General features: G+C 45.3%; 1 protein-coding gene across 1 annotated transcript; it reads left to right on the plus strand.

Moving 5' to 3' along the window:
* The first annotated feature begins 2,026 nt into the window (after positions 1-2,026).
* Positions 2,027-25,840, plus strand: EWSR1 (EWS RNA binding protein 1). The gene is made up of 17 exons (XM_045289542.1): positions 2,027-2,031; positions 2,888-2,992; positions 3,133-3,184; positions 4,469-4,592; positions 10,891-11,077; positions 13,277-13,444; positions 15,722-15,933; positions 16,873-17,053; positions 19,792-19,829; positions 20,350-20,382; positions 20,626-20,744; positions 23,703-23,832; positions 24,128-24,250; positions 24,532-24,694; positions 24,998-25,095; positions 25,355-25,607; positions 25,705-25,840. The coding sequence occupies exons 1-17, from the start codon at positions 2,027-2,029 to the stop codon at positions 25,742-25,744; spliced, it is 2,031 nt and encodes a 676-aa protein (XP_045145477.1). The 3' UTR covers positions 25,745-25,840.
* Positions 25,841-25,846: the final 6 nt, after the last annotated feature.

The following is a 25,846-nucleotide window of genomic DNA, read 5'->3' on the forward strand; positions in this document are numbered from 1 at the left end:
GTTCAGTGACTTGAGACCTGGTCTCTGATGCTCCCCCACTGTGTAAGCAAGTGAGTGCTGCAGTCAACGGAGGTGCCCCCCCAAAAGAGGGCTCCGGAACGCCACCGCCAGGTGCCCTTTGCACCCCTTCCTTCTCTTCCTTGTAGTCTTGAGTTAGGGCCGCGCCTGTAGCCTTGGAAGGCGACCTCTAAAATTTCCTGTTCCCCCTGGCCAGCGTTGCCCGTTTCTCCGTCGGCTTTCCTCAAATCCTGTTGGCTACCCATGTGCGCTGTGTTCCAATTAGACTTGTGTTTTCTGCAGATCAAGGGGACTTCGTGGGAAAATTCCACAGTCACCTTAATTCCTTCCACCGCCAGGAACTTTTTGAAGGCCCCTTCTGCATACTATAGTAGACCCAAAAGGAGCAGGGGCTTGTGGATGTCGTGTGACTTAACTGGATCTTCCTTTCATTTCCTGCAAAATGTGGGTGTTTAGGGCTTTTTAAAAGGGCTTTCTGAGCCCTTGTGACAGCTTACAAAGCCTGTGGGCTAGCACTGGCTGTAACTGCTCGATAGTCTGAGTAACTTAAGTCTCAACAGTGCAGATGGCTGCCCCTGAGATGTGTAGAATACTGTCTTGAATATTAGGTGTCCTGTCCCTGTCTATATGCTTTACAGATAAAGCCTTACAGATAGCTAAGGCAGTATGTCCAGTGTAACAAAGGATTACAAGGCAAACTCCCAGATCAAGAAGTAAAAGCAGTGCCAGCCTCTAGACCACAGCCCTCCTTCCTCTCCCTTGCTCTGTAGGATCCTTAGTGGTCTCCAACTGCCCATTCAGAGATTGAAAACAAAACATGAGGGCAGTCACCAAAAAAGTTTGGGAAAATGTAACTAAAAGATGATGGCTTTTTTCCCTAGGAACTCTGTGAAGCCCCTCAGACAACTGGTGGCCTCAATTCCCTGACTAGGGTGTCACTATGGCAGAGTTGAGACCATACAATGTGCTATAGGTAGATAAAAAACGGTAATTCTCGGGGAAACCACTTTGCCCCTCTTTACCGGGTGAGTCCCCTAAATCCACTAGACTGATTTGAGAACCTCAGCGGTTCCTTCACAGCTTTGCTAATTTTGTGTTGTATGCAGCTGCTCTTAGGAAAAAGCCCTCTTGCAAGCGTTGAATGTACCTGTACCAAGGTGTAGAGTCATTTCCCATGCAGAAAACCCACAGTGAAGTATTTTAGCTGCTTCACTGATATGTTGCTTTTGCCGTGCCACTTGGAAGGAATGATTTCCACTCTTAACGTGCCCTGTGAATGAAAAGGGTGACTTCTAGTGCTATGGGGAGGGTTCATGTCATAACAGGCTACTAACTGTAAGGTTAGTGGTTCAAGCCCACAAGCCCCTCTGAGGAAGAAAGATGAGGCTGTCTCCTGTGAAGGTTTAAAGGCTTGGAAACCCAAAGACATGTTCTACTCTGCCTTGCAGGGTAACTGTCTTGAATTTTGTAGTACTAATGAAAATGCTGTACGCTTGCCTAACAAAACAGTTTATCAATATAGCTAGCCTTTGGGTGGTTAACTTATGATTCAGGGTCCTGATTTAGAAATACACAAAAAATGGTGGAGTGACAAGGGAGAAAAACATCTTAAAGAGATGGATTTAGTAAAATGCTGTCAGGACAAGACTGAGAGACCAGCTTTCCATGGCACTAAGGGGACAGAAACAACATGCCATGAACTGAAATGTAAGCCAGTGCTTTTCCATGCACTGTAGTGCTCATTCTGAATAGAGAAGAAAGGGTGTTTTTGTTCAGACCTAATGGCAATAGTGTCTTCAAACACAGCACCAAGTACCAGAGCTTATAGAGAGGGAAAACAAATGCTTTTTTGGTTGTTGTTTTACAGTAGTAAACTACTTTTTAAAAAATGCACTGAGCGTATATAAGTTTATTTCAGTAGTGTTGTGAAAACTTCTTGACCATTTTATTTTCTATTTGTTTCCACTAGTAGATGCCTCAATAGACCAAAGTTTAGTCCATTTGATACATGATGTAAGTAAAATAGTAAATCATGGCAAATTTTATGTAGAGAATGGAAGGGAAATGGGGTTTGTTTTTATTTTTAAATTACTTTGAGAATTTTAAAATAAGATTACCTTACTTAAAACCGAATTTGGCGCCGCTCACCCCTACCTTGGCTTCCTTTTCCTTGCCAATTTCCAGGTTTCTGCTTTAAGTCTGCTTATATCTAGCTTTGGGGTCATGATACAAGTGGAACCCTGACAGTCTGGAGCCGTTTAAGTGCATATCCTTTCGATGGATATCCTCTTGTTCATTCTCATCTCATGGCCATTCTCCTAAGGAAACCCAGTGGTCAAAGCGTTCCTCTAGAGATGACAGTTCCAACCCACCACTCGCTCCAAAGCAGAGCGATGTGGCTGCCTGCTTCCATAAAGATGTCTAGCCTTGGAAGGCCAGTGGAGTGGTTCTATTCTGGCCGCCAGGCTCACTGTGAGTTGGAATAGACTTGACAGCAGTGGATGGAAGGTCCTGCTTGGGAGTTATGTAAATGACAATATTACCTCCTATCCTAGAAGATGGGGCTGAGGCTAAACTCGGGACCCTTGTTGCAGCCCTTTTATGTGAATGTACATTGGCTCTTTTGATCCTGCTATTGGGTCTCATCTTCAGTTAGTCTTGGAATAGTGGTTGTACATTTGGAGGTGAATGGTTGGGGTCATGAGATATGCCAAGTGTAGTTGCCAGATCCAGTGATCTTGACCTTGCTGGTTGACACCAGACTTAAACTTTCTGGGTTTCTCTGGCCCAGGAATAATTTTTGGTTTGGTGTTCAGAGATGAGTAGTGGTAAGTCTTTGTCAGTTTAAAGAATTCTTCAACCATTTGAGTTCCTTTTCCCTTTTGCTTTTTCTATATCTTCCTAGGTTTACTTATCTTTTCTCTTTGTTTTCCCTAGATTACAGTACCTACAGCCAAGCTGCAGCCCAGCAGGGGTAAGTCATTTTTTATGACAGTATTTTGTGTGTGGTTCATTAGAGTTTTTAAAGTATGAAGCCTTCCATAGATGTCCAGGCGGTAGTAATGAAATCTGAATGGGCTATATTCAGTTTTTGCATTTGAATTTCTCTTGCAGCTACAGTGCTTACACCGCCCAGCCCACTCAAGGATATGCACAAACCACCCAGGTAAGCTTTAAGAATATTAGATGTAATTGCATCTCCCAGTAAAATGTTTCTGTCAGCCATTAAAATAGCCAGCACAGATCTTTTTTCAGGCAAGAGCAAAGTGAAATAGTAATGTGTTCATAAAATACGGTGGGCGTGGAAAGGGACTTCATTCTGCCGTAGTTATCCTAAAGCTAGAAAGAGGTAGCCAGCCATACGTTTCATAATCACCATTTCTTAAGTGTAGAGGAAGTGCCATGCTCCATGTTTGGTGCTTCTGCATGTTTTGTTGGGTTTTAATTTGTTGAACTTATTTAATCACCACAGCAGTGCTGCAGATTAAGATGCTATTAGGACTATTGTGTGCATAAGGATTATGTAATCTGCTGGTGTTGCATACAAGTGGCAGGGTCAGCTTAGAAGGCAGGAGGACTGCCTGGCTACAGAGCACCGGAGTACTTTCCAGTCAGTACACGAGTCTGCTTAAAAGCCTGAGCCAACAGCGTCTAGAATTAGCCTCCCGGTGTTCTCAGGATCTCCTCGAATTCTGAATTGGGTCGTGACATTAAATGGATACTAATAACTGTGCCATGGAAACTTATTCTAGGACAGGCAGAATGTGTTATCTCTAACAGAGCTTACATAACTGGTCATCCACCAAATCTAAAATATGGTTACACGCACATCCGAAAGAACAGCTCAGTCCTTGCTTGGCTTTACATATTCTTGGGGTCTAGGTTCCAAAGACAGTGCTCTCGAAGTGCTGAACTTAAAAGGACATAGGATATTCTGGTTTGTTAAAGTGGGGTTTAAAGCTAGTGGGGGTGGGCTTCTAAACCACTCATGTTAGTCCTGTGTCCTCCTCTGTTCATGTATCTTATCCTGCTGGGGATGATTTCTGATTCCTGAAACTGCTACACTTAAGTGCTGGCAATTATACACTTGTGTTCTCGTTGCCCCTCCCTCGAGGATGCCTTATTAATGCCCTCTGTAGTTGCCTTGTTAATTTCCTCTATAGTTAACTAAGGTCTTGCCTAATTATCTCAGGAGATGTTTGGGCTTGGGGTTTTTTTTGGTTGTTGTTTTGTTTGTGCAGTTAGCTTACTAAAATATGGGTGATTTGGATATGGGGTAACAAATAGTCATAATGTTGTGAGTACTAGTCTGGTTTAGAAATATTTTTACCAGAAAGTAGTGTTTTTGACTGGTCTCTAATTTAGAAACTTAGAAGCAAGCCCCCGTCCATTGTTGTTGCTAAAATACAAGGTTCCTATGAAATTCTTGTGTCCGGTTTCTTTGGAGCAGGCATATGGGCAACAAAGTTATGGAACCTATGGACAGCCCACTGATGTCAGCTATACCCAGGCTCAGACCACTGCAACTTACGGGCAGACCGCCTACGCAACCTCTTACGGACAGCCTCCAACGGGTAAGACCTGCCTGGGAGAGGCTGCTGGGTCACGGGGCGAGGGCACTTGCTACTCCTATTCATGTTGGGGTATTTATTCAGAGGAGAAGGCATGCTTGCTGTTTTTCCCTCTCATATTTTCATTGAAGGTTATCTACTGTTGGTAGAGACTGGGTAAGCTATATCTCATGCACACACACCCCCAAACTATTTCATACACAGTAACACACTGTATAAAATCACCTCACGTGGCAACAAGGGGTGTTTGTAAAGATTGTGTTTGGTGCCAACACTGGTAAGTATGGGCTTTAAAACTGAGCTGCTTCAAAACCAAACTGATTTTCACAACTGTTGGCTTCATCGGATAATGTACATTCTAGTTTGGATTATGTGCTGTCCATAGCAAAGGGGACCCGACTGTCCTCAGTCTTGCGTGGAAAATGCTTTCCATGAACTCTAACATTGTAATCCTTTAGGGGACTGCATTTATTTGACCCCCAAATTTTCTGACATCACAAACAAAAGCTGCTAATGAGGAACGATTTCATGTGCTGGGCGACAGTCACGTCCTTTTCTTTCTGGGGTTTTTGGGACAGGTTTTATTTCCTGTGGTTTTTGCGTGAGGCCTTGATGATAGCTGGTGACTTCCCAGAGGGGCTTCGGTGACTGGCACCGGCTGATGTCCCTGAGGGCTGCCCAGTTGGGTTCATTTTGAGGCGCAAACTGCAGCCCTTCATATATTATACTGGTCTGCTGATTTCTAGTCTGATCCATTCGGTTTCCTGTTTGAGGAGTTCTTTTTGTCCATGATGTATCTAAGAATTGGAATAAGTTATCCCTGACCCAGAGTTGGGAGTGAAGTGTGTGAGGAATGTGTGACACTTCTTTTCTGTAACTTTTTTCTCTTTGTTTTATTAAAAAAGAATGCTTTTATACTAAAAAGTTTTAGAGGTGTTAAAAGCTTTACCTTCCAATTAGTTTTTGTTCTTGAAGTTACATACAGTGTCAAGGTCCTTAATAGGAGAAGGGCAGTTCCATTTATCTCATTGAATAACAATGCCCTGGGAAATGGAGTCAGTTTTTGTTATCCAACGTAATTCCATAAAGTCCTTTGAACACTGAATTAAGAAGTGCTAAATTGCTGTTCTAGAGAAAATACTGGGTCAGTGACTTTATATTTTTTGATTCATTAGCATTGAATTCTTAGTGGTTCTTAATCTTCCTAATGCCACGACCCTTTAATACAGTTCATTTGTGGTGACCCCCACCCCCCATAAAATTATTTTCGTTGCTACTTCATAACTTTTTGCTACTGTTAGGAATTGGGCAACCCCCAAAGGGGTCGTGACCCACAGGTTGAGAACTGCTGCTCTATACTTTCAACTTTTCTCTCTCTCCCTTGCACACGGGCGTGTGGAAAGAGGGAAGGCACTATTGATGTCTCAAGGAAGCGTTTACCTGGTATTTCCTCCTTAAGGTGCCTGTACAACAAAAAGCACAAAATGTCCCCAGACGTGGCACTACAGGGACATTTGTTTAAGCATGAGAACTTAACTGAGGCAGCGTCACCTTAATCAGCCTTGGCTGGAAACATCGTGTTAGACAACTCGAATGTTTTGCCTTCCTCAGGTTGTTGGAAAAGCAATATTAATGACAAATTCTACCAACCCAGGCACACTCTCCACAAAGAGAGGGAAGAGGGCTTATAATTAAGCAAGCATTAAACAGGAGTGCCCTGTAAATTAAGGTACTTACTTACAGCTCCTTAGTGAGATTTCCAAACCAGGAACTTATCCTATTGCATATAGCCAAGCGAATACCACTCATTTCCTACTCAGATAACTAGTCCTCGAATAAGAGGTCTTGCCAGCACCACTTGTAGTACGTATTGTTTTTAGGTGTCCGTAAATTGATTCTGACTCTTAGTAACCCCATGTACAACAAAACACTGTCCGCACAATTTTACTATGTTTGAGCCCGTTGTTATAGCAACAGTATCATTGTCATTGAGCGTTTTCCTCTCCCCCACCCTCTTTATCAAGCACGTGATGCCCTTCTCTAGGATCCCTCCTGGCGTCCAAAATATGAGAGACCCAAAGTAAGTCTCACCAGCCTTGCTTTTAAACGGCATTCTGTCTGTACTTCTTCCCACACAGATTTGTCCTTCTGGCAGCTCCTGGTGTGTTCAATATTGTTCTCTTGAACACCATCAATTCTCTGCTTTCCTTATTTGTTCTCCAGCTTCCACGTGTGCATAAGGTGACTGAAAATGCCGTGGCTTGGGTCAGGCACACCTTAGTCCTCAAAGCGCTGTCTTTGCGGCTTAACACTTTTAAAGAGCCTTAGTGGTGCTGTCAGGTAGGCACTGGACTCCTCTAACAGCAAGATCAGTGGTTCAAATCCATCAGCTACTCTGCAAGAGAAAGATGAGGCTTTCTTTTAAATCTGTAGGATCATTGAGTCTTCTGGAAGTGCCTCCATGGCGGTGGGCCGTGGGTTGGGGTTTATGCCTGATAATATCCAATGCATTATGTTTGATTTCTCTCAACTTCTGCTTCCCTAAATGTTGATTAAAGTACGGTGAAATCCTTGACAAGGCCCCTTACTGGTGTAGTTGTGAAAACTTTTGTTTTCTTTACGTTTCTGTGTACTTCATGATTTTCATCAGTAAGTGCTTTAAGGCCTCCTTGCTTTCAGCCAATAAGATGGGTGTCATGCAGATCACAGGTTTCTTGAATTCACCTGAGAATTGTGAAAGCCACCTGTGTGTTTATTATCTTTATCCATAGAGCAATCAGTGATCCTGCAGATTTAAAAAGAAAACCTTTCTCCTACAGAATAGCTAGTGGCTTTGAACCCCTGGTCTTGTGGTTAGAGCTAGAGCCGTCCAGCACTTATCTGACGGCCCCACCAGGGCTCTTTAAAGTGTTAAGCAGCAAATACAACACTGTGCACAGAAGCCAAGCACATGTCTTATATAACCTGAGATGGGTTTACAGCCATGAGCCAAGTGCCAGCTGAAGTTAGGCTCTCTGATTCCCAGGACGGGGCGGGCAACTGTCTTCCTGGATTGGTTGCATTTCAGAGACACTGCCGAGTCCTGGGGGAAACATTCCTGGTTAGAGAATTTGCATGAGACTTTTATTTAGTTTTTTAAAAGATCCGTACACATTTCCCAAAGGGAGGGAAGTCTTCCCTAGTGTCCTAGCTTTTAGTCCTGTCTCTCCCCAACCCCAAGTTTATATTTGCTCATAAAGCCTGTTTGATAGTGACCCACAGAAGAATTGATGGGGGTTCCAGATTGTCACGTGGGCAGTTTCACAACCACAGACTGGGTGCTGAGGGTTTGGAATGGGTGTGTGCAGACATTATTTAGACTTCCCAGTGTTGATATTATAACTGGAAGGGACATGCAGTTTGCATTTATAGCACTGAGTCTTGAAATTTGTGCTGTGAACTCTTAAGTACTAATAATATTGCATTCTTAAGAGTTCTTCCCCTCCCCCCCCCCCTTTTTTTTTCAATGTCATTTTTGTTTGGAATCCTTAGATCATTTACAGGGAAAGCCTCCTGGTCTCACTGTCATTGGCTGAGAAAGTTCCCTGATGTTTATGTTAATGTAATGCATAACATGGGCTACTCTACCTACAGATGGGTGGTTTTGATGAGCCAGAGACCTGATCGCCTGACTGTGTAATGTTTGTGTGGGATTTGCAGTTTATGGAAGACCTCTAATTGTCCCCCTTCATCCTCTCAGCATCTTTTGTGACCAAACAAACAGGCTGAAGGAAACTAAGCAGTGGCCCTAAGTGGGATTGGCATACTTAGTACTTTGTTTCCACCTGTGCCACCTTCTCATAAAAGTCAGGACAGTTCCTGGGAAGGTGAAAAGAGAGCTTTATCAAAAGATTCCCAAGAAAAGTCGCTGCATAAATTGCAATAAAATAATTATTCAAGTTGAACACACATTTTGGTTAGTTGTGGAATGTGCTTTACCATTTTCCCTTAAGGGCATCAGCACAGTGTGGATATGTGAGTTTGTATTGTTTTTAGTGTCCTTAAATCAGTACTGTGTTGATTTTTGTTCATTCCAGCCAACTGTGTGGGGCTTCCAGATTTAAAGGTTACCCCTTAACCCACTGTCCATTACTGTTATCCTTTAGCAGCACAAGTTGTTGCGACATCCTTTTATGACCTGAGTTCCTGCCCTGATCAGCATTTACCTTTTCTGGTCTTTGTCTTTTCGTTGCTCTTGGAAGTCTTGGGGGGAGTCTGTCGTTGAGTGGGGACCACAGACTGTACGAGTCCGCCAGTGTGCGGAGTTGAATTCTGGTGGAATAGTGCTCTTCCAAGAACATTGAGATAAATTGTTAACACCAGGCCTTGAGGTGCTCTCTTTTGCAAAACTACACTTTAATAATATTGTTTTCTCTCAACCATTTTGAGAACAAAATAACTGTCTTGGAATATAATGAAATCTAGTATTTCCTTAAAATGCTTCAGATGGAGAACAAAGTATGCTCTCTGCTCTGAAAAGTGACGCTTTGAATTACATATAGGGAAGTTATTGTTTGGGGCTGGTAAGTTGTATATTTAGTGAGGCCACTTTATTCCAATGAAAAATTTTAAGACCTTCAATTTTAACTAAAATGAGCTATCTTAAGTCAAGATTTGTTTTAAATACTTAAATTGTTTTTTACTTTACTGATGCTTGAAACTTTCTTTGGGTTATACAGATAATCTTGCACAAAAGTCGCATGGCTGATCTGTGCCCCTTGGCTGTGAGCAGTGAGAGGGAGAAGAACCCAGCTCCAGGAGCAGTTAGCCTTGTAGGAAAGGAGCTGGCCTCTGGCCTCTTAAGGCCTTTTGAGACTTTCCAAGCCCAAATCCTAGAGGGTAGAGGACCAGACCTGGATTCTGCCCTGCCCTAGAACAGTGATAAAGCCAAGTCGGGAGCCTTGAGAGAGAGCCCATCATGGTTTACAGTCCATTTGTGGGAGCAGGTCTTCACGACACCTGGTTGGGAAAATGCCAAGTGAAGGTAGAGGAGGGTGTCACCAGTGTTGGTGAACAGGAAGAAGCGCCTTTTCCTGTGGTAAGACGGACTAGAGCAGTGACTTGAGGCCGCCTAGAACCTCAGACAGTGTGAGATTTGTTTGGGAAAATAAGTAACTTGCAGAAATTATGTAGCGTAATCTATGCTGGTTAGACCCAAGCAGATAAAACGTGTACTGTCTCTATTGTTGGTGAACCATTTCAAATGATGGTGGTAATAACATGCAGCCTTTAGTTCATTGTTATCTGAAACACCAAGGGGATGTTCAATCGCATGTTAACTTTGTGTTAGCACTGAAGATTAAGCATGAACTGCCCGTGGTGCATTCTTGGTACTGAAGCACATGACAAAGTGAAGTGCTGCCTCAGTGATAGCTTCTAGTGTGAAAATTAGTGCTCGGATCTTGTTTTTAATGATCGTTCTAAAATGTTGCCTCTTTTTAAAATTATGAATTATAATTTTATTGAGAAGGGAATATAAACCTTATGACAATCCATCATTCAATTGTATTAAGCACACTTGTACATATTTTGCCATCAACATCTCCAAAACATTTTCTTTCTACTTGAGCCCTTGGTATCAGCTCTTCTTTTTTTCCCCTCCATTCCACACCCTTGGTGATCCTTGATTAATTACGTTATTGTTGTTATTTCATGTCTTACACTGTCCAGTAACATTGACGTTTCTGTAGTTATTCCTGGTAGTTAATTGAAACATGTTTAAGGCCAAAAATCAGACTCACTGCCATTGAGTTGATGCTGACACAGCAATGCCATAGGACAGATTGAACTGCCCCTGGTGCATTTGAGACTACAGTAGAAAAGGCCTTCCTCCCAGGGAATGACTGGTGGTTTTGAACTGCTGGCTTTGTGATTAGCAGCCCAATGCAAATCCACTATGCCACCAGGGTTCCTTTAGCAAATTTAGCCTAGAAGTGGCAACAGTATCCAGCTCATCCCCTACTGGTTGCTTATAAGAAAGGTAGAAGGAATCTTGTGTGCTACAGTAGTGCTAGCACGTGGAGGACCCAGACTCTCCCCTCTTGGTTAGGTGTAGTTTTGAAAGCAGGTCAGACGGTGCTTTACTGGGAACTTCCAGAGCACATGGCTTTATATAGCTGGTTGGCTGCTACTCTTGCTAAAAGGGAATTAAGCAGGGTTGAATGCTTCTGGGCCGGTTGAAAGTGAGTGGGGCAGGCTCTGTTGAGTGCAGAGGCAGGTCTCTGGGAGGACGGAACTCTAACACAGCTCTTCTTTGTTCCAGGGTACAGTACTCCAGCTGCCCCACAGGCCTACAGCCAGCCTGTCCAGGGCTACGGCACTGGTGCTTATGACACCACCACAGCAACGGTGACCACCACCCAGGCCTCTTATGCAGCCCAGTCTGCATACGGTACTCAGCCTGCCTACCCAACGTATGGGCAGCAGCCGGCTGCCACCGCACCTGCAAGGTAATGCCACACTCACCACCTCCTGACTCTGCAAAGTGTGCTAACTGTGTTCTTACAGTCATTACATTGACAACTGCTACACCACCGCCACCTCACAGATACTCTTCGTTTAATGAGCGATGGTGCCATCCAAGGACCCAAGTGAGGAGTGCCTCCTGGTGGGTGGTTTGAGTGCAGGATGGTAGCCTGGTACTTTTCTGAAAGCAGAAGGGAGTTGACTGTGTGGTTTCCCTCGAGAGAACGGATAGAGTGGTACTTCTAATGCACCTTCTGCTTTCAGTAACCTGCTTGTGGGTAGCAGCTTTCTCCTGGGGAGAAGCACAAAAGCTCACAGTTCAGAAGGGAGGGTGTGGAGTCAGGGACTGCTCCCGTCCCAGAGAAGGAGTGTGAGTACCTCGGTTCCAGCCCAGTTGGTGAGATTTTCTCCACTCTGGGGGCTTTGATAAAGCTATCAAAGTGAGGATAAACCCGTAAGTGAATGCCTACTGTGGAGTGAGTATTAGCACTAACAGAGTTCACGCCTTGTGGCTGGTTATTGCTGTTGAGTCTGTTCCAACCCATAGCAATCTAATAGAACACACCAGAACTGCCCCATAGCGTTTTCTAGGCTCAAGTCTTTATGGAAGGAGACTGCCACATCTGTCTCAGGGAGCCACTGACAGGTTGAAACGGCTGGCCTTTTGGTTAGCACCTGATCACAACCACTAGGACTTCTCTGCTGGGAGCAGCAGGCAGCAGTGCCTAACAGAAGATTCCAGGGCTTTGATTTAGGCCAGCCTTTCCCAAGGTGAGCAGTACTGCCCCAAGGAGAGCTGCAGAAGCAGATATCTCTATACCTGATGCTGGGTCATGGGCTATAGTACAAAAATTGTTGACTGCTAGGGGCCAGCAGTTTTTTCTGGAAAGGGGGTGGTGGGCCAAGTAAGGTTGGGCACACCAGTGCTTCAGGTGAGCTCTGCATGCAGTCTTGAGGATCATTGAATTCCGATGTGAAAAGACTTGGAACACAGTCTTAGAACTTACAACCTTCAGCTTAATTATTGCTGTTGAAGTAGGTTGACTCTGGAAAACGCTCATAAAGTTACTTCTAAAATGCACAAGACTGCTTTCAGTGCCACTCGGCTCACACCTGCCAGTGGTTGAGGTAGTTGATTCTAGAGGGTCCCATTCTATTGACGGCATCGCCGAGTGGTTCTAGATGAGGATGCTCCATTGGGACAGTAGGACCAAGCCATAGATGGTGGGTTCCCAGGAATAATTGTTGTGTGAACCATCCTCTCACCCTGTTTGGTTTTTAAAATATTTTTAATCTTAACCATTTTAAAACGGCTGTCTATCTCAATACGGGTGGTGTCTCCTCTGGGGGTTGGGGTGGAGAAACCAGTGCTTCCACATCCTTTCTGGCCTGCCTCCTGGCGTCTTGAGACGTTGCTTTAGAGCGCTTAAACTCACCAGGCTGTAACTCATCTGGGCTCGAGTTGCATGCTTGGTTTGGGTTGGTTTTCCCCAGGTGATTGGGATTGGTTTGGGGCACTTACTGGAGCTATTTCCCTATTAGTGTATCTGAGCATGAGTTTGGCACTCTGCTCTAGTATTTCCTATTGTGAAACCCTGGAGGTGAGGTTAGATTGTTGAAAAGGTTGGGTGGGTTGCTTTTCCCCAGGCTGTTGTTAATACAGGAGAAACATGAAGAACCCACAGCTACTGGAAGTTTTTTAACCTCCGGTAATCTAATTTATATGCAGAAAAAGCATTGTCTAACCTAACATTCCAACCCTCCCTGGTCACTTAAAGTAGCAGCACCAAACGTTACAAGTGCTGTTTGTAGGAATTCATAGAAAACAGAGGTCCTGTTGGTGCAGAAGGGTAAGCGTCCGACACTTGCCAGAAGATTGGCAGTTTGAACCCGCCTAGAGGCTCCTGGGAAGACGAGCCTGGTGGTTGACTTCATACCCTGGGACACGCCCTGCTCTGCACACCTGGTGTCACCATAGGTGAAGATCAGCTCGATGGCACCTAACTGCAGCAATAGAGTTTGAGTGGGACAAGACAGTGGGTGTGGTTCCTGCTGGGTTTGCCATCAATGAATGACGTTACTCCTTACTGACTGGCTTCTCCCTAACACATTTCTTGCATATAGATCTGTTGTGTTTTGTAGTTGAGAAATAATGCCTCTTCCTTTGAAAATAATTCCTTTAGACCACAGGATGGTAGCAAGCCTGCTGAAACTAGTCAACCTCAATCCAGCACAGGAGGCTACAGCCAGCCCAGCATGGGGTATGGACAAAGTAACTACAGTTACCCCCAGGTGCCTGGGAGCTACCCCATGCAGCCGGTCACCGCGCCTCCATCCTATCCTCCTACCAGGTCAGTCTCTTCATGCCCCTGGCCACCAAGCTCAGTAAGTGAACAAAACCAATGTTCTAGGTGGGGACCAGCTTGCTTTGGCTTCCGCAGGTATGTTTTCTGACGAACAAGTCTGACCATGTGTTACATACTCACCTCAGTCCTGAGTTCCCCTTACAGGGCTTGGCAGACAGGCATTCTTGATACACTTTCCTTTAATTTTGTTATTTTGGTTAGCTCAAAGCCACCTGGCTGGTTTGCTAGTTAAAGTGAAAAAGATGACACTTAAGTGCCTTCTAGCACGCATTCAATAGATCCCAGGGTTTTCATGTTCAGCCAAGGTTTTCTCTCTTGATTATATATTTGTCTTGCATTAACCACACCATAAATTACAATGTCCCATTTTGGTTTCTTTAAAGAAGAGGGAGAGCTAGCTATAAGTTGTTAGGCTCCCACTTAAATGTTGAAGCACATTTTTAAAGCACTTGTAAGAATTTGGCCCTACAGCTGGACATCCCCTTATGGAAGGGTCGCGGGGAAGAGACGAGCCAGTCAGGGTGCAGTGTAGCACCGATGAAACAACAGCTTTCCTCTATTTCCTAAAGGCATCCTCTTCCCTCCCCCCACCCCCCCCAACACACACCCACACACACACACCCACACACACACTATCATGATCCCAATTCTGGCTAGACCAGAGGATGTACACTGGTACAGCTAGGAACTGGAAACACGGGGAATCCAGGGCGGATGATCCCTTCAGGTCCAGTGGTGAGAGTGGCGATACCAGAAGGATGGGATAGAAAGGGAACTGATTACAGGGATCTACATATAACCTCCTCCCTGGGGGACGGACAACAGAAGAGTGGGTGAATGGAGACGTTGGACAGTGTAAGGTATGACAAAACAGTAATTTACAAATTATCAAGGGTTCAGTAGGGAGGGAGGGGAAAATGAGCTGACACTAGGGGCTTAAGTGGAGAACAAGTATTTTGAGAATGATGAGGGTAACGAATGTACAAATGTGCTTGACACAATTGATGTATGTATGGGTTGTGATAAGAGTTGTATGAGCCCCCAATAAAATGATTTTTTTTAAAAAGAAAAATATATAAGAACCAAACCACAATGGGGGGGAAATTTGCCCTAACGTGTCAACTTAATTTTGCTAGAGCTTTTATTTATTTTTGTGCTGAATTCGTTTATGCATTTAAATATGGTAGATGTGAGCAGGGGTCAGAACAAAAATTTGCCCCCAAAATTGTGTCTAAAGTTTTGGGAGAAAGTGGGCAGCGCTCACAGCTGTTTGTTCCCAAAGCCAGCTTGGGCATCTTGTGAGAGCAGACAGGCAGGCAGGGTGTGCTCCTAGAGAAGCTCTGGGTCTGTACTGATGTGAAGAGAATTCGTGTAATTACATATTTAAAATGTTTTCTTTTTCATGTGAGTACAGCAGGTCAGAGTTCAGTGCTGGTCCTCCCTTGAGTCTTATTTCTGAAAAACGAGGCATCTTTGTTTCGTCTCCCTGCTGTGTCTCCCCATAGGGACTCTTGATTCTGAAGTTTGTGCATTCGTCATTTGTCATTTAGTTCTCATATTTCAGAGGTAACGAGACCAGCCTGAGATTTGTAAATGGTGTGTCACAAAGTAATTTAGAGCATTTAGAAAACTCTTCAGGAACATACCCTGGGGAGTGCACATGCACATGCACGCACCACTAAATGGGCTTGTGTCTTCACCATCATTGTAATTGCTCTAGGAAAGTATTTAAAATAAGCTTAAACTGGCCCCTGAACTTAGTCTCTTTTTCTCTCACAAAGTCAGCTTCTTCCCTATGAGCACATGAGCTTATTAATACTAAAAAACCCGCAACTCCCCAATTTTGCCTTGAAATAATGGGAATGTTGGTTTGCTTTTTAAGTGGTGGTGGGGGATATGAGGGAAGACTAAGGATCCTAGGCAATGAATGTACGGATGTGCTTTACACAATGGATGGATGCATTGTGATAAGAGTCCTATGAGCCCCTAATAAAATGATTAAAAAATAAATAAAAACAAAAGTACTCAAAAAAAAGACTAAGGGTCCTTCAGGTAACCTGTTTTAATTAATGTCCCTTCTCATTTAAAATTTTGTTTTGAATACAGAAAGAGTTGCTTATTTAAAATTCACAGTGTAGACATGTAACTACATTTTTACGGTTATCTGTGTCACTGCAAAACGTCACTTGATTTGGGGGCTTGAGGAAATAACGAGCCTTGGTTCCTTCCTACAAAGCTGTATTTCTTTTCTCCCACTCTCAGCTATTCTTCTTCCCAGCCGACTGGCTACGATCAGAGCAGTTACTCTCAGCAGAACACCTATGGACAGCCAAGCAGCTACGGGCAGCAGAGCAGCTACGGGCAGCAGAGCAGCTACGGACAGCAGCCGCCAACTAGCTACCCCCCCCAGACTGGCTCCTACAGCCAGGCACCAAGTCAATATAGCCAACAGAGCAGCAGCTACGGGCAGCAGAGTGAGTGGCTAAGAGAAACGGGGTTGCCGTTTACCGCGGTTTGTTTGGGAACTCTGGGGTGGGGTGCGTCTTCAGGGTATAGCATCCTAACAGACAGCTTAGGTACCCCTGTGAAGAAGCTAGGACTTTTTTGTAGTTTAATTTTATAGACACCTTGGTAGGGAAAGAAGAAAAATGGTTTTATTGCAAATCAGGGAAAACTGCTTAGGCTACTAGCCCTACTCTTTGGGGTGGTTATGTGGAGTGAGTGACATTGTTAGTACTTATGGACTGCCCACCTCTAGTCAAGGACTGGTAGCAAGAGAGAGTGGGAGGCAAGCTATTAAAATTATTTGATAGGTAAATGCCATATATGTTTTATACCTGTATATAGGTATTTTTTTTAAGTCTGAGGTAGAAAGCCATACAAAATAATTAATGCTAGTTCTTTTGTTTGAAAAAGTAACTGAAAACCCAAAACTGTCTTAACAATTTAACTTCTACTTGAATTGTTCTTTTCTAAATTAAATTCCATCCACAGGCGTGTGTCATTGCCCCTGTAAGATGAGTGGTGCTACCTGATTGACAGATTAGCGATGTCCTAAAAGCCCAGAAGCCAGGCAATTTCTGTTTGTTGAGTGTAGCTGTAAAGAAACATCTTTCAAAGGCATCTTAAGACCCAAAACTTTATCTACTCTATGTTGACCCAGGGGGGTTGTTGGGGTCTTATTTGTTTTGTTCCCTTATTTGTGCAGGGGTGGTTTTTTATAGCTATACTAAGTTATTCAAGCCCACATGAACCAAGATTTTGGCTGAATGTAAAGAGCCTACTGGCTTCCTCGCGCCCTAGAGAAGATGCCTTGGTCACAGCCTAGGGAAGTAGAAGTCTGGTTCCGGAGAAAAAGCATTGAGCAGGGGGTGGCTTCTGGGCTCTGCTTACAGATGTGACTCTTTCCTCAGGTTCATTCCGACAGGACCACCCCAGTAGCATGGGTGTTTATGGGCAGGAGTCTGGAGGATTTTCCGGACCAGGAGAAAACCGGAGCATGAGTGGCCCTGATAACCGGGGCAGGGGAAGAGGGGGATTTGATCGTGGAGGCATGAGCAGAGGTGGGCGGGGAGGAGGACGCGGTGGAATGGGGTAAGAGCAAACCTTTTCTCCTTTTACTTAATTTTGTTTCATCCATAGGAATTTCAATGGAAAAAGGGACTGAAAGACATGAGAAATTTGTTTCTGCATTTCCATGGACAATCTGTTGAGCTCAAGCCATCTTCTAAAACATGGAAATGTCATCTTGGTGGCATATCTTAAGTGGCAGTTTGCTTTTTCTCTCCTGCCAGTATACTTTGTTGGGTTGGGGACAGCAAAGAATGGTTTTGAAACGAAAGCTTTCAGCTCCCTTCGTGATTGGCAGAGGTGGGAAGCCTCTGTGGGTAACAGACTTGGGATGGAACACACACAAACCTTCTAACCATAGGTTTTTAACTAATGGCCTCTGAATGGTTGTCCTGAAATACCTGGTGTGTATACTACAGAAAAGGAATGCAGCTGTTTTCCACCATGTTTGCCCCCAGCTTCTGTTTGTACTTGGAACTGTTGAACCTGATGCTGATCTTGATCCCATAATCCTTAATCTGTGGCCTGAGGTACATAGAGTGTGGTTGGAGCATAGAAGAACCCAAACGCTTCTCAAAGAGTAATGTATATAATTCCAGGATTGCTCCCCACTGGGGATTTTGAAATGTCTAAATCGGTTTGACCATTTTGACGGATGGCACAGTCCGGTTTAGAAAACTTTGTTCGGATCTATAACACAACCCTGCTACCTCTGCCCGCCCTACCCCCCTCCCTCCTCCCAGCCCTCCTCCCTTCCAGTGTCTATGCTTTAATGAAGGTGAGGTGTAACGGTGGTTAACAGAATCCAGAAGGCTTAGTTCTGTGTGTGTTCTGTCCCTAGATAAGCTAAAGTTATGCAGAATGTTCCATTTAGTGAATTGAATTTGTTACTGCTGTTGGTTCAAGGAAAAAATGGGGGGGTTTTTTGTTTGTTTTTTTATAGATGTGGATATCAAAATTAAATTGACTGGGAAGGCAAGTGTATATAGCTTGCAAATTTAGCAAATCTCATAACTATTGAACAATAATTTAATATTCTGCATAACTTAATAAAATCAACTAAAGTCTTGAGTGAAATCTTTATTGGCAAAAACAGTCCTTTTACAACATGCAAAACCATTTAATGAGCGATTGGCATAAAGTAAAATCAGGTTTCTGATTTGGAGAAAAGCATTCCAATGTAAAGGTTTCACCTTACAGAAGTTTTAAAATAGACCCAGGCACTTGAAATTACTATCATCACATTGCAAATCACCTAGAATTTCTATTATTTTTCTATTGCCCAAAAAAAAAATTCAAATTCACCCACTTTAATACTGTGGATATAATTGTTCTGCTGATTTTGCTAGTCGAGGGCCCTCCCTCTGGCTGAGAAGTCTTCCTGGAGCCATAGAAAAGCTCTAGGCGTCCCCAAGGTTTCTCAACAGACTGAAGCAGTTGGTTGGGTCCTTTGGGGACTCTCTTGGGGACACCCTGTCCGCTTTCCATTGTGATGCGTGCGGTGTGGTGATGGGTTTCAGTGTCTTCTGCAGGTAAGGTGGTCAATGTTGTTCACATGCCCTTTTCATTGCCTCAGTATTTTGATATTTTCATTGGCTGTTAAACGTGGAAACTTTTTAACATGCTTTGTCGCATTTATATGCTACAGGTTACAAAGTGAGAGCCTTGTATACACTTCAATACTTAAAAAGTACCCGTACTCAGTACTCAGCCGGCAGCATAATGAAAAGTGGGACTAGACACGGTGTCCATATGGAGAGGAAAAATATACATAGAATATTTTTAACAAAATGTATTCATTGTATAAATGGAATCCTTCTGTAACTTTGGTAACTGCATACTTGTTTGGTAATGAACCAGAGGAGGTATAATACTCTAGAATTGTGTAACATTAAAGTGTAAACTTTTGTGTTTAAAGAGAGAGAACATTTAATGGTGTGTACTTTTAAAAAGGAAGCAAAGCTGCATGCAACAGCTTGAAATTGTATATTCAGGTATTAAAGGTGCAATACTGGTTTGAAAAAACTCAGGGCCTCCAACCAACTGAGGACTTACCTTGTTTAATTTTGGAAACGTAAAAGAAAATCTAACCAAAACTTCTATGTTTATTACTCTGTCCTCTTTTTTTAAAAGCACGGAGGAGTCCATAAAGTTGCACCCTGAGCCCAGTGAGCCTTGGAACTTGTTGTAAATTCTCCTATCACAGCGATTGTAAAACCCACTGGTGCCTGAAATGTATGGCTTTATGCTGAAGAGTGGATGGATGTGTCCCTGTGTGTGTTGTAGGCACTTGGTGCGGTTGTCTCCTGCCTGAGGGAGGATACTAAGCCTTGTTAGGAAGCGCGGGGCCTTGCTGGCCCTCCCCCGGGGGAGGTTGAGGGTGCACCTTTATGAGCTGAATGGCCCATCTTGCCGCTTCTCTCTACACCAGGTTCGCCCTGCTTTTCAGCTGTTGGGGGGTGGGTGTTTGGGACCAAATTTTTTTTTCTCCCTAACTTACCAAGTATTGCACTATTAATACCAGCCCCAGAAATGAAAGGAAACGAACCCACACTGGTGTGTGCAATCAGACAAGCAAGGTTGTGTATAAAGGACATTTGAGCCAGCTGCCCTGAAGAAAGGCATAGTGACAAGATGAGAAAGATGCGTTGTTTGGAGATGTGTTTAGCCAGTGTCCTTCTTCCCCACGAGCCCCCCCCAAGGCTCAGAGCGGTACTGGCTTTTAAAGGGAAAGGCCTTCATTTCTTCGTTTATCCCCCCAGCAGCGCTGGAGAGCGAGGTGGCTTCAATAAGCCTGGTGGTAAGTTTTTGAGTATTACCATGGATAGTGTTTTAAAAAAAAATACAGTCAGTTTTTAGAACAATATAATTTTTTATTAGTTTCATAAGTGGTTTAAAGATGACCTACCAAGAGACTAATGGGTACTGCCGGCATTGTCTAGGGGTAATAACCTATGGCTACGAAACAAAGGGTGACTCGAAGTTTTGAGCAACTGCTTCTGTAATGTGGGGGAGAATATGTTTTTTAAATTTGGTTTATTTGGAGGAAAACATTTGAGTTAACTTTAACCCTAATTTGGCACCTAAGCACCAAGAGTGTATTTGGTTAATAATGGTTTAAAAGCAAACCAGCAAACAAACCCTAGCAAACCTATGGCAAACATTAAGGGGGCACTGCAGCGTTTTAGCAGTGCCGGTCAATTTTGAAGTAATGAAGCCCCTCCATTGGTGGTGTAGTAGATAGCTATGTGTGTTTGTAAGGTTTGTAGCTTACACGGCGTGCACTAATAATCTTTTATATGATCTTTCCTGGTTGGCAGGACCCATGGATGAAGGACCAGATCTTGATTTAGGTAATTTTAGTGTCTAATCTTTCTATGTGTCGTGCAGGCGAGCCAACTTCCGAAGCGTTGTGGCTCAGGGTGGTGGTCTTGCTGGATGCAGGCAGGTGGGGGTTTCCTGCCGCATGAGCATCAGCCTTCTGGTGTCCTTGTTCGTAGCTTGCGGCTTGTCGGCGCTCTGTGATGAGCAGTGGTGGGTTACTGAGCACACACGCCTAGACTGGTGGCAACAACTTCTTCCGTTGTTTCCTCCAGGCCCACCTGTCGATCCTGATGAAGACTCTGACAACAGTGCAATTTATGTGCAGGGATTAAATGACAATGTGACTCTGGACGATCTGACAGACTTCTTTAAGCAGTGTGGGGTGGTTAAGGTGAGTAACAACAGCTTGGCCAGTGGTCTGGCAAAACATGGACCACTCAGCACTTTTAAGAGATTGAATTGATACCTGGTGTCCTTTCTGAAGTTGTCCATCAAAACTTTTCTCTGGACTCCGTGTGGCTTGTCCCTTAAATTCTCCAAAGAAAACTTTTGTTAGAAAAGATGCTGCCGGCAACCTAACTAAGTAGTCAGGGTCGTGGTAATTGTGAACTGAAGGAGCTGTCGCACAGACCCCACTTTCTGAGAGACTGAAACAGTGAGCGTCTGGGCTGAGCTTTTGAGTTCTTTGGAAGCATCTGGTAGATTTCTAACTGCTGGTTTCTGGTCCTTCCCTCTCCTTTCTGGAATTTCACCATTTCTTCTCTTTGTGAAATCTTTGCCCTGGTTTGTGTTTATTTCATAAATTTGATTGTTTATTAAGCACTGCTACCCAGAAAGCTCAAAATAATTGCCATCGAGCCAGTTTTGACTTAGAGCGACTTTGTACGTTGTCATGGGAGCAGCCAGCCTCAGCTTTCTCCCATGGAGCCGCCTGGTGGGTTCCCAGGTCAGGTTAACCACTGATCTGGTGGAAGCTGGACAGCTGGCCTGAGATTTGCTACAAGCCAGTGGTGTGGAACTTGCATGTGGTAGAGATCGTCCGTGTGGGCACACCAACGTGTCAGATGATATGTGATGGAGGAAAGCCATCGGGCGAGGACAGGATAGACCCTCTGTACTGTGAACGCTGCTTGTGTGTCTCTCCAGACATTCACGGCGTGGCTTTCTTGAGCGTCTGCACCTAGGAGTATGCCGTGACTGGGTCTTCGGGTCTTTGTGTAGCAGCTTCACGGGACATTGGTGTGGCTGACCTCTTAACTGGGAAGGAGGGAGGGAGGTGGTTCTGTACATTGTTGCACTCTGGTTTTGTTGCCAGTGTCTTCTCTGACTGAGTGAGGGGCAGGAACTTGGTTTGTTTTGTTCTGAAGTTAATTTTCTTTCAATGAATAGAAATTTGGTTTAATATAATTAAACCTATCAATCTTTTCCTTAATGGTATCTTTTTTTTTTCTCTCCCCTACTTACATGAAGTTGGTTCCAGAAGTGTTTATAGAAAGGTCTGCCCTTTCCCTGGTGGTCTAGAATGCTTTTTCTATCCCGTAAAGTTTCTACCACACATAGGTCTGTTTCTGGAATCTTGTTCTTTTGGTCAGTTTGTGTGGTCTGGGTTAATACGACACTGAATTGATTGGAATTTTTGCCGTTCCTTGTTCCTTGTTTTTCTGTTTATGTTTTAGAATCTGTTTGTAAAGTTCAGTTAAAACCCCTATTGAGTATTAGCTGAATCTTTTACACTCATCAGTTACAAAACTGATAACTTCATTACAGAACTGATTCTAATACTGAGCAGCCCACACACACACTCCAGGGGGTGAGGGAAACATTTTGTAGGGGGGGCTTCAAAAAACTCATGGGGAAAATGGGATTAAAGGATGATAGAATTTCGCCCAAAATTTCTCCCTTGCCTCCATGGATTGAGGTTTTTAATAAGGACCATTTCCTTTTTAAAGTCTTGCGACTTTGTTAGTTTTATGCGTGGGTCTGCATTTTAATGATGAAAGAGCCTAAGTAAAAGGACGGTTTGATGGTTGCTGCCATGTAGATCTCAGTTACAAAGGATTTGCTGTGCTCGTGGTGACTGCTCTCGTGACCCAGCTCCTCGTGGCTGGGGAACCCCAAAAGGCTGGAAGACGGCGATCATTTGTGTGCGGTGCTTGCTGAGGGGTGGGGGGTCCTTCCCAGTTAAGAAAGTTGTTTTTCCCTGCGGAGTTGGGAACAGGACCTGGAAACATCGCGTCCATTTGCTCTTACTGCCTTTTAAAATTCCTGCCCTTGTTTGCTCCATCCTTCACTATAGATTTCTATATTTGCACTTTACTTGCTAGGGGGTTTTCCATATTGAAAAGAGCCAAAAAGAAAACGGCAGTTTAAAAAGTGAAATGGAAAAAGTGTTTACCATCAAAATTGAGAAGGAACAAATTTCAAACCATCTGTGTTTTGACATATTTTGTTTAGTTTTTACTATCCTGGTGTTTTTTTAACATGGGTGCTATCTGTACATGGTATTAAACAGTCCGTCCCCCAACTCCCCCCCGCCCCCCCTCTTAAAGCCCTGTAGGTAAGGGGCTCTCTTGTAACCCTGCCCAGGTGTGGATTACTCCACTTTGCCCATGTGTACAGCTTCCGTGTACAATGTGGCTGTAGAGTCAAGCCAGCTACACCAGGAGTTCAGCTGACAAACTAGTTCTTGGGAAGCCAGCTGTGTTGACTTCAATACATGCTGTACTCAAGGTTCACGGGTAGTTTTCCTTTCTGTCAGACATGGCTGCTGTGACAGTCTCTAAGCCTACCTGTCCCCTGACAGTTACTGCCCTCCCGGGTTTTGTCTAGGCGCCGGGAACACCCAGGCAGGTGCAAGGACACTGGGCAGAAGAGATGGTAAGGGAGGAAGTGAGATTCATACTCTGTGCTTTTTAGAACGCTGGGTCTTACCATGGGTTTTAGGATAAATGCTGTCCAGGGGCTAGTCATAGAAGAACACATTTGTTGGTAGAAATTGGGATAGGATACGCTGGAAGTGGACTCACCCTTTCACCCTTGGGACTCAAACCCTAGACTGGTGTATAAAGTGAACAGTAACACTGGGGTCCCGCCTATCACAGAGCAACCACCAGCCCTTCAAGATCAGGAGCAAGTGCCCAGCGACAGGGCAATCAAGAGATGGTGCGCCCTCAGTGGGGTGGGTGCTGTCACATAGTGAGGATTACAACTCATGGCCAAGGAATTAGGAAGTTGTTGCCCCTAATTCTTCACCTAGTGAAGGTGTGGCTGCACGTGAAACTGATGGTTTGACAGTTTGGATCATGTGGTTATGTCTAGTCACTGTCTAACTGCAAATTTTTATGTTCAGATGAACAAGAGAACTGGGCAGCCTATGATCCATATCTACCTGGACAAGGAGACCGGGAAGCCCAAAGGCGATGCCACTGTGTCCTATGAAGACCCACCGACTGCCAAGGCTGCCGTGGAGTGGTTTGATGGTACGGCCTGGGGTCGGCAGGGGGTGCTCGCTGACATTCTTCAGCCTTGCCAGCTTGGGGCTTGGAAATGTGGTTTGACTCTAGCTGTTAAAACACCTGTTCTCTGAAGTGGCACCGGGGACAGGCACTTGGTTCAAGGGCTTAAATCTCTTAAAAGCTGCTTCTGGCTTTGCTAGAGAGCTCGGTTTGTCGTGGACTCTGCAGTCTTTGATGAAGGTGGAGGGATCCAGGAGGTGGCGATCCTTCTCTTCTCGGAGGGAGAAAACTAACAGAGGTTCTCTTACCTTTTCTTCAGGGAAAGATTTTCAAGGGAGCAAGCTTAAAGTCTCTCTGGCCCGGAAGAAGCCGCCCATGAACAGCATGCGGGGTGGAATGCCACCCCGAGAGGGTAGAGGCATGCCGCCGCCACTCCGTGGAGGTATTTACTGGCTAGGCCTTCCATGCTCTTCTCAGCTTGGGGCTATGGAAGGAGTCCCTGGGGGCACACTCAGTTGAGTGTTGGAACTCACCCAGGGGGCCCTAGCAGGCAAACGTGGCAGAGGCCATGGGGAGGGGAGTATTGATAGTGTTGGTGAAGAGGGTGGCTTGAGAGTTAGGGAGGGGTGGGGTGAATAGAACAGAGGTCTGTGGAACAGTGAGCTCGTGCACTTTGCTTCTTCTTAAGTAAATCTGGTGCCATAAATTTACTGTTCCGTGCAGGTCCGGGGGGCCCAGGAGGTCCTGGTGGGCCAATGGGTCGCATGGGAGGCCGTGGAGGAGACAGAGGGGGCTTTCCCCCACGAGGACCCCGTGGTTCCCGAGGGAACCCCTCTGGAGGAGGAAACGTCCAGCACCGAGCTGGGGACTGGCAGTGTCCCAACCCGTACGTACTGTTCTCAGCAGCTGGGTCTGCTGGGGAAGGAGGGCACTTGGCATGCCCCGGGCATGGGGCTGTGCATTGCTCCTTCAGTAGCCTTGTGACGGTCCTTTCCCGGCCCCTAGATGTGCTATGCAGCTGTTCCACTGGGTCCAGCGGCTGTGATGCTGGCCATGGAGCACAGGCCCCAGCCGTGGTGCTTGCCCTGCCAAGTCTGACTGGGGTTGGGTGGTGGGCTCCTGCTCGCTGGGCTTGTTTGCGGGGCTGTGGTGCAGTTGCTGATTTGGGTTGTGTTACTGTTTGATGCAGGGGTTGTGGGAATCAGAACTTCGCCTGGAGAACCGAATGCAACCAGTGTAAGGCCCCTAAGCCTGAAGGCTTCCTCCCGCCACCCTTCCCGCCCCCAGGTAGGTACAGCTTCTGTGTTGAGCCTCTGGGGTTGGCATGGGCTTTGCCTAGGCAGCCTGCCCTCTGCTCAGATTCAGGTCTTCCACAAACCTCCCGAGCTCTGTAGGTTAGAGTTGAGTCCCCATTTCCAGCTGTTAACCCACATGTTCAGCTTGAGTGACGGATAAGAAATTTGTGTTCCTTGTGCACTGGCGAGGGAAGCCGAGCTAGAGCGGCCACCAGGCATGCCTGACCGCTGACCTGTCTGCTTCCCTTCAGGTGGTGACCGTGGCAGAGGCGGCCCTGGTGGCATGCGGGGCGGGAGAGGTGGCCTCATGGACCGCGGAGGTCCCGGCGGAATGTTCAGAGGTGGCCGTGGTGGAGACCGAGGTGGCTTCCGTGGCGGTCGAGGCATGGACCGAGGTGGCTTTGGTGGAGGAAGACGAGGTGGTCCCGGAGGTCCCCCTGGACCATTGATGGAACAGATGGGAGGAAGAAGAGGCGGGCGTGGTGGACCTGGGAAAATGGATAAGTATGTAGCGGGGAGCCAGCTGTGGGGGGGGTGAGGGCATGGGCGGGGAGCTAGCAGGCCTGGCCTGACCACCGCCCTCTGGGCCTTTGCCTTGCAGAGGCGAGCACCGCCAGGAGCGCAGAGACCGGCCCTACTAGACGAGACCCCGCAGAGCTGCATTGACTACCAGATTTATTTTTTAAACCAGAAAATGTTTTAAATTTATAATTCCATATTTATAATGTTGGCCACAACATTAT

Source organism: Echinops telfairi, unplaced genomic scaffold (assembly GCF_000313985.2).
Source record: "Echinops telfairi isolate 266 unplaced genomic scaffold, ASM31398v2 ScPeMD7_29;HRSCAF=101, whole genome shotgun sequence".
NCBI classification, from domain to species: Eukaryota; Metazoa; Chordata; class Mammalia; order Afrosoricida; family Tenrecidae; genus Echinops; species Echinops telfairi.

What these genes read in the sequence shown, in the direction of transcription:
- EWSR1 (XM_045289542.1), top strand. An exon ending in CCATCCTATCCTCCTACCAG is followed by an intron (nt 13,445 to 15,721) that starts GTCAGTCTCTTC and finishes TCCCACTCTCAG; the next exon opens with CTATTCTTCTTCCCAGCCGA. An exon ending in AGCAGTGTGGGGTGGTTAAG is followed by an intron (nt 20,745 to 23,702) that starts GTGAGTAACAAC and finishes TTTTATGTTCAG; the next exon opens with ATGAACAAGAGAACTGGGCA.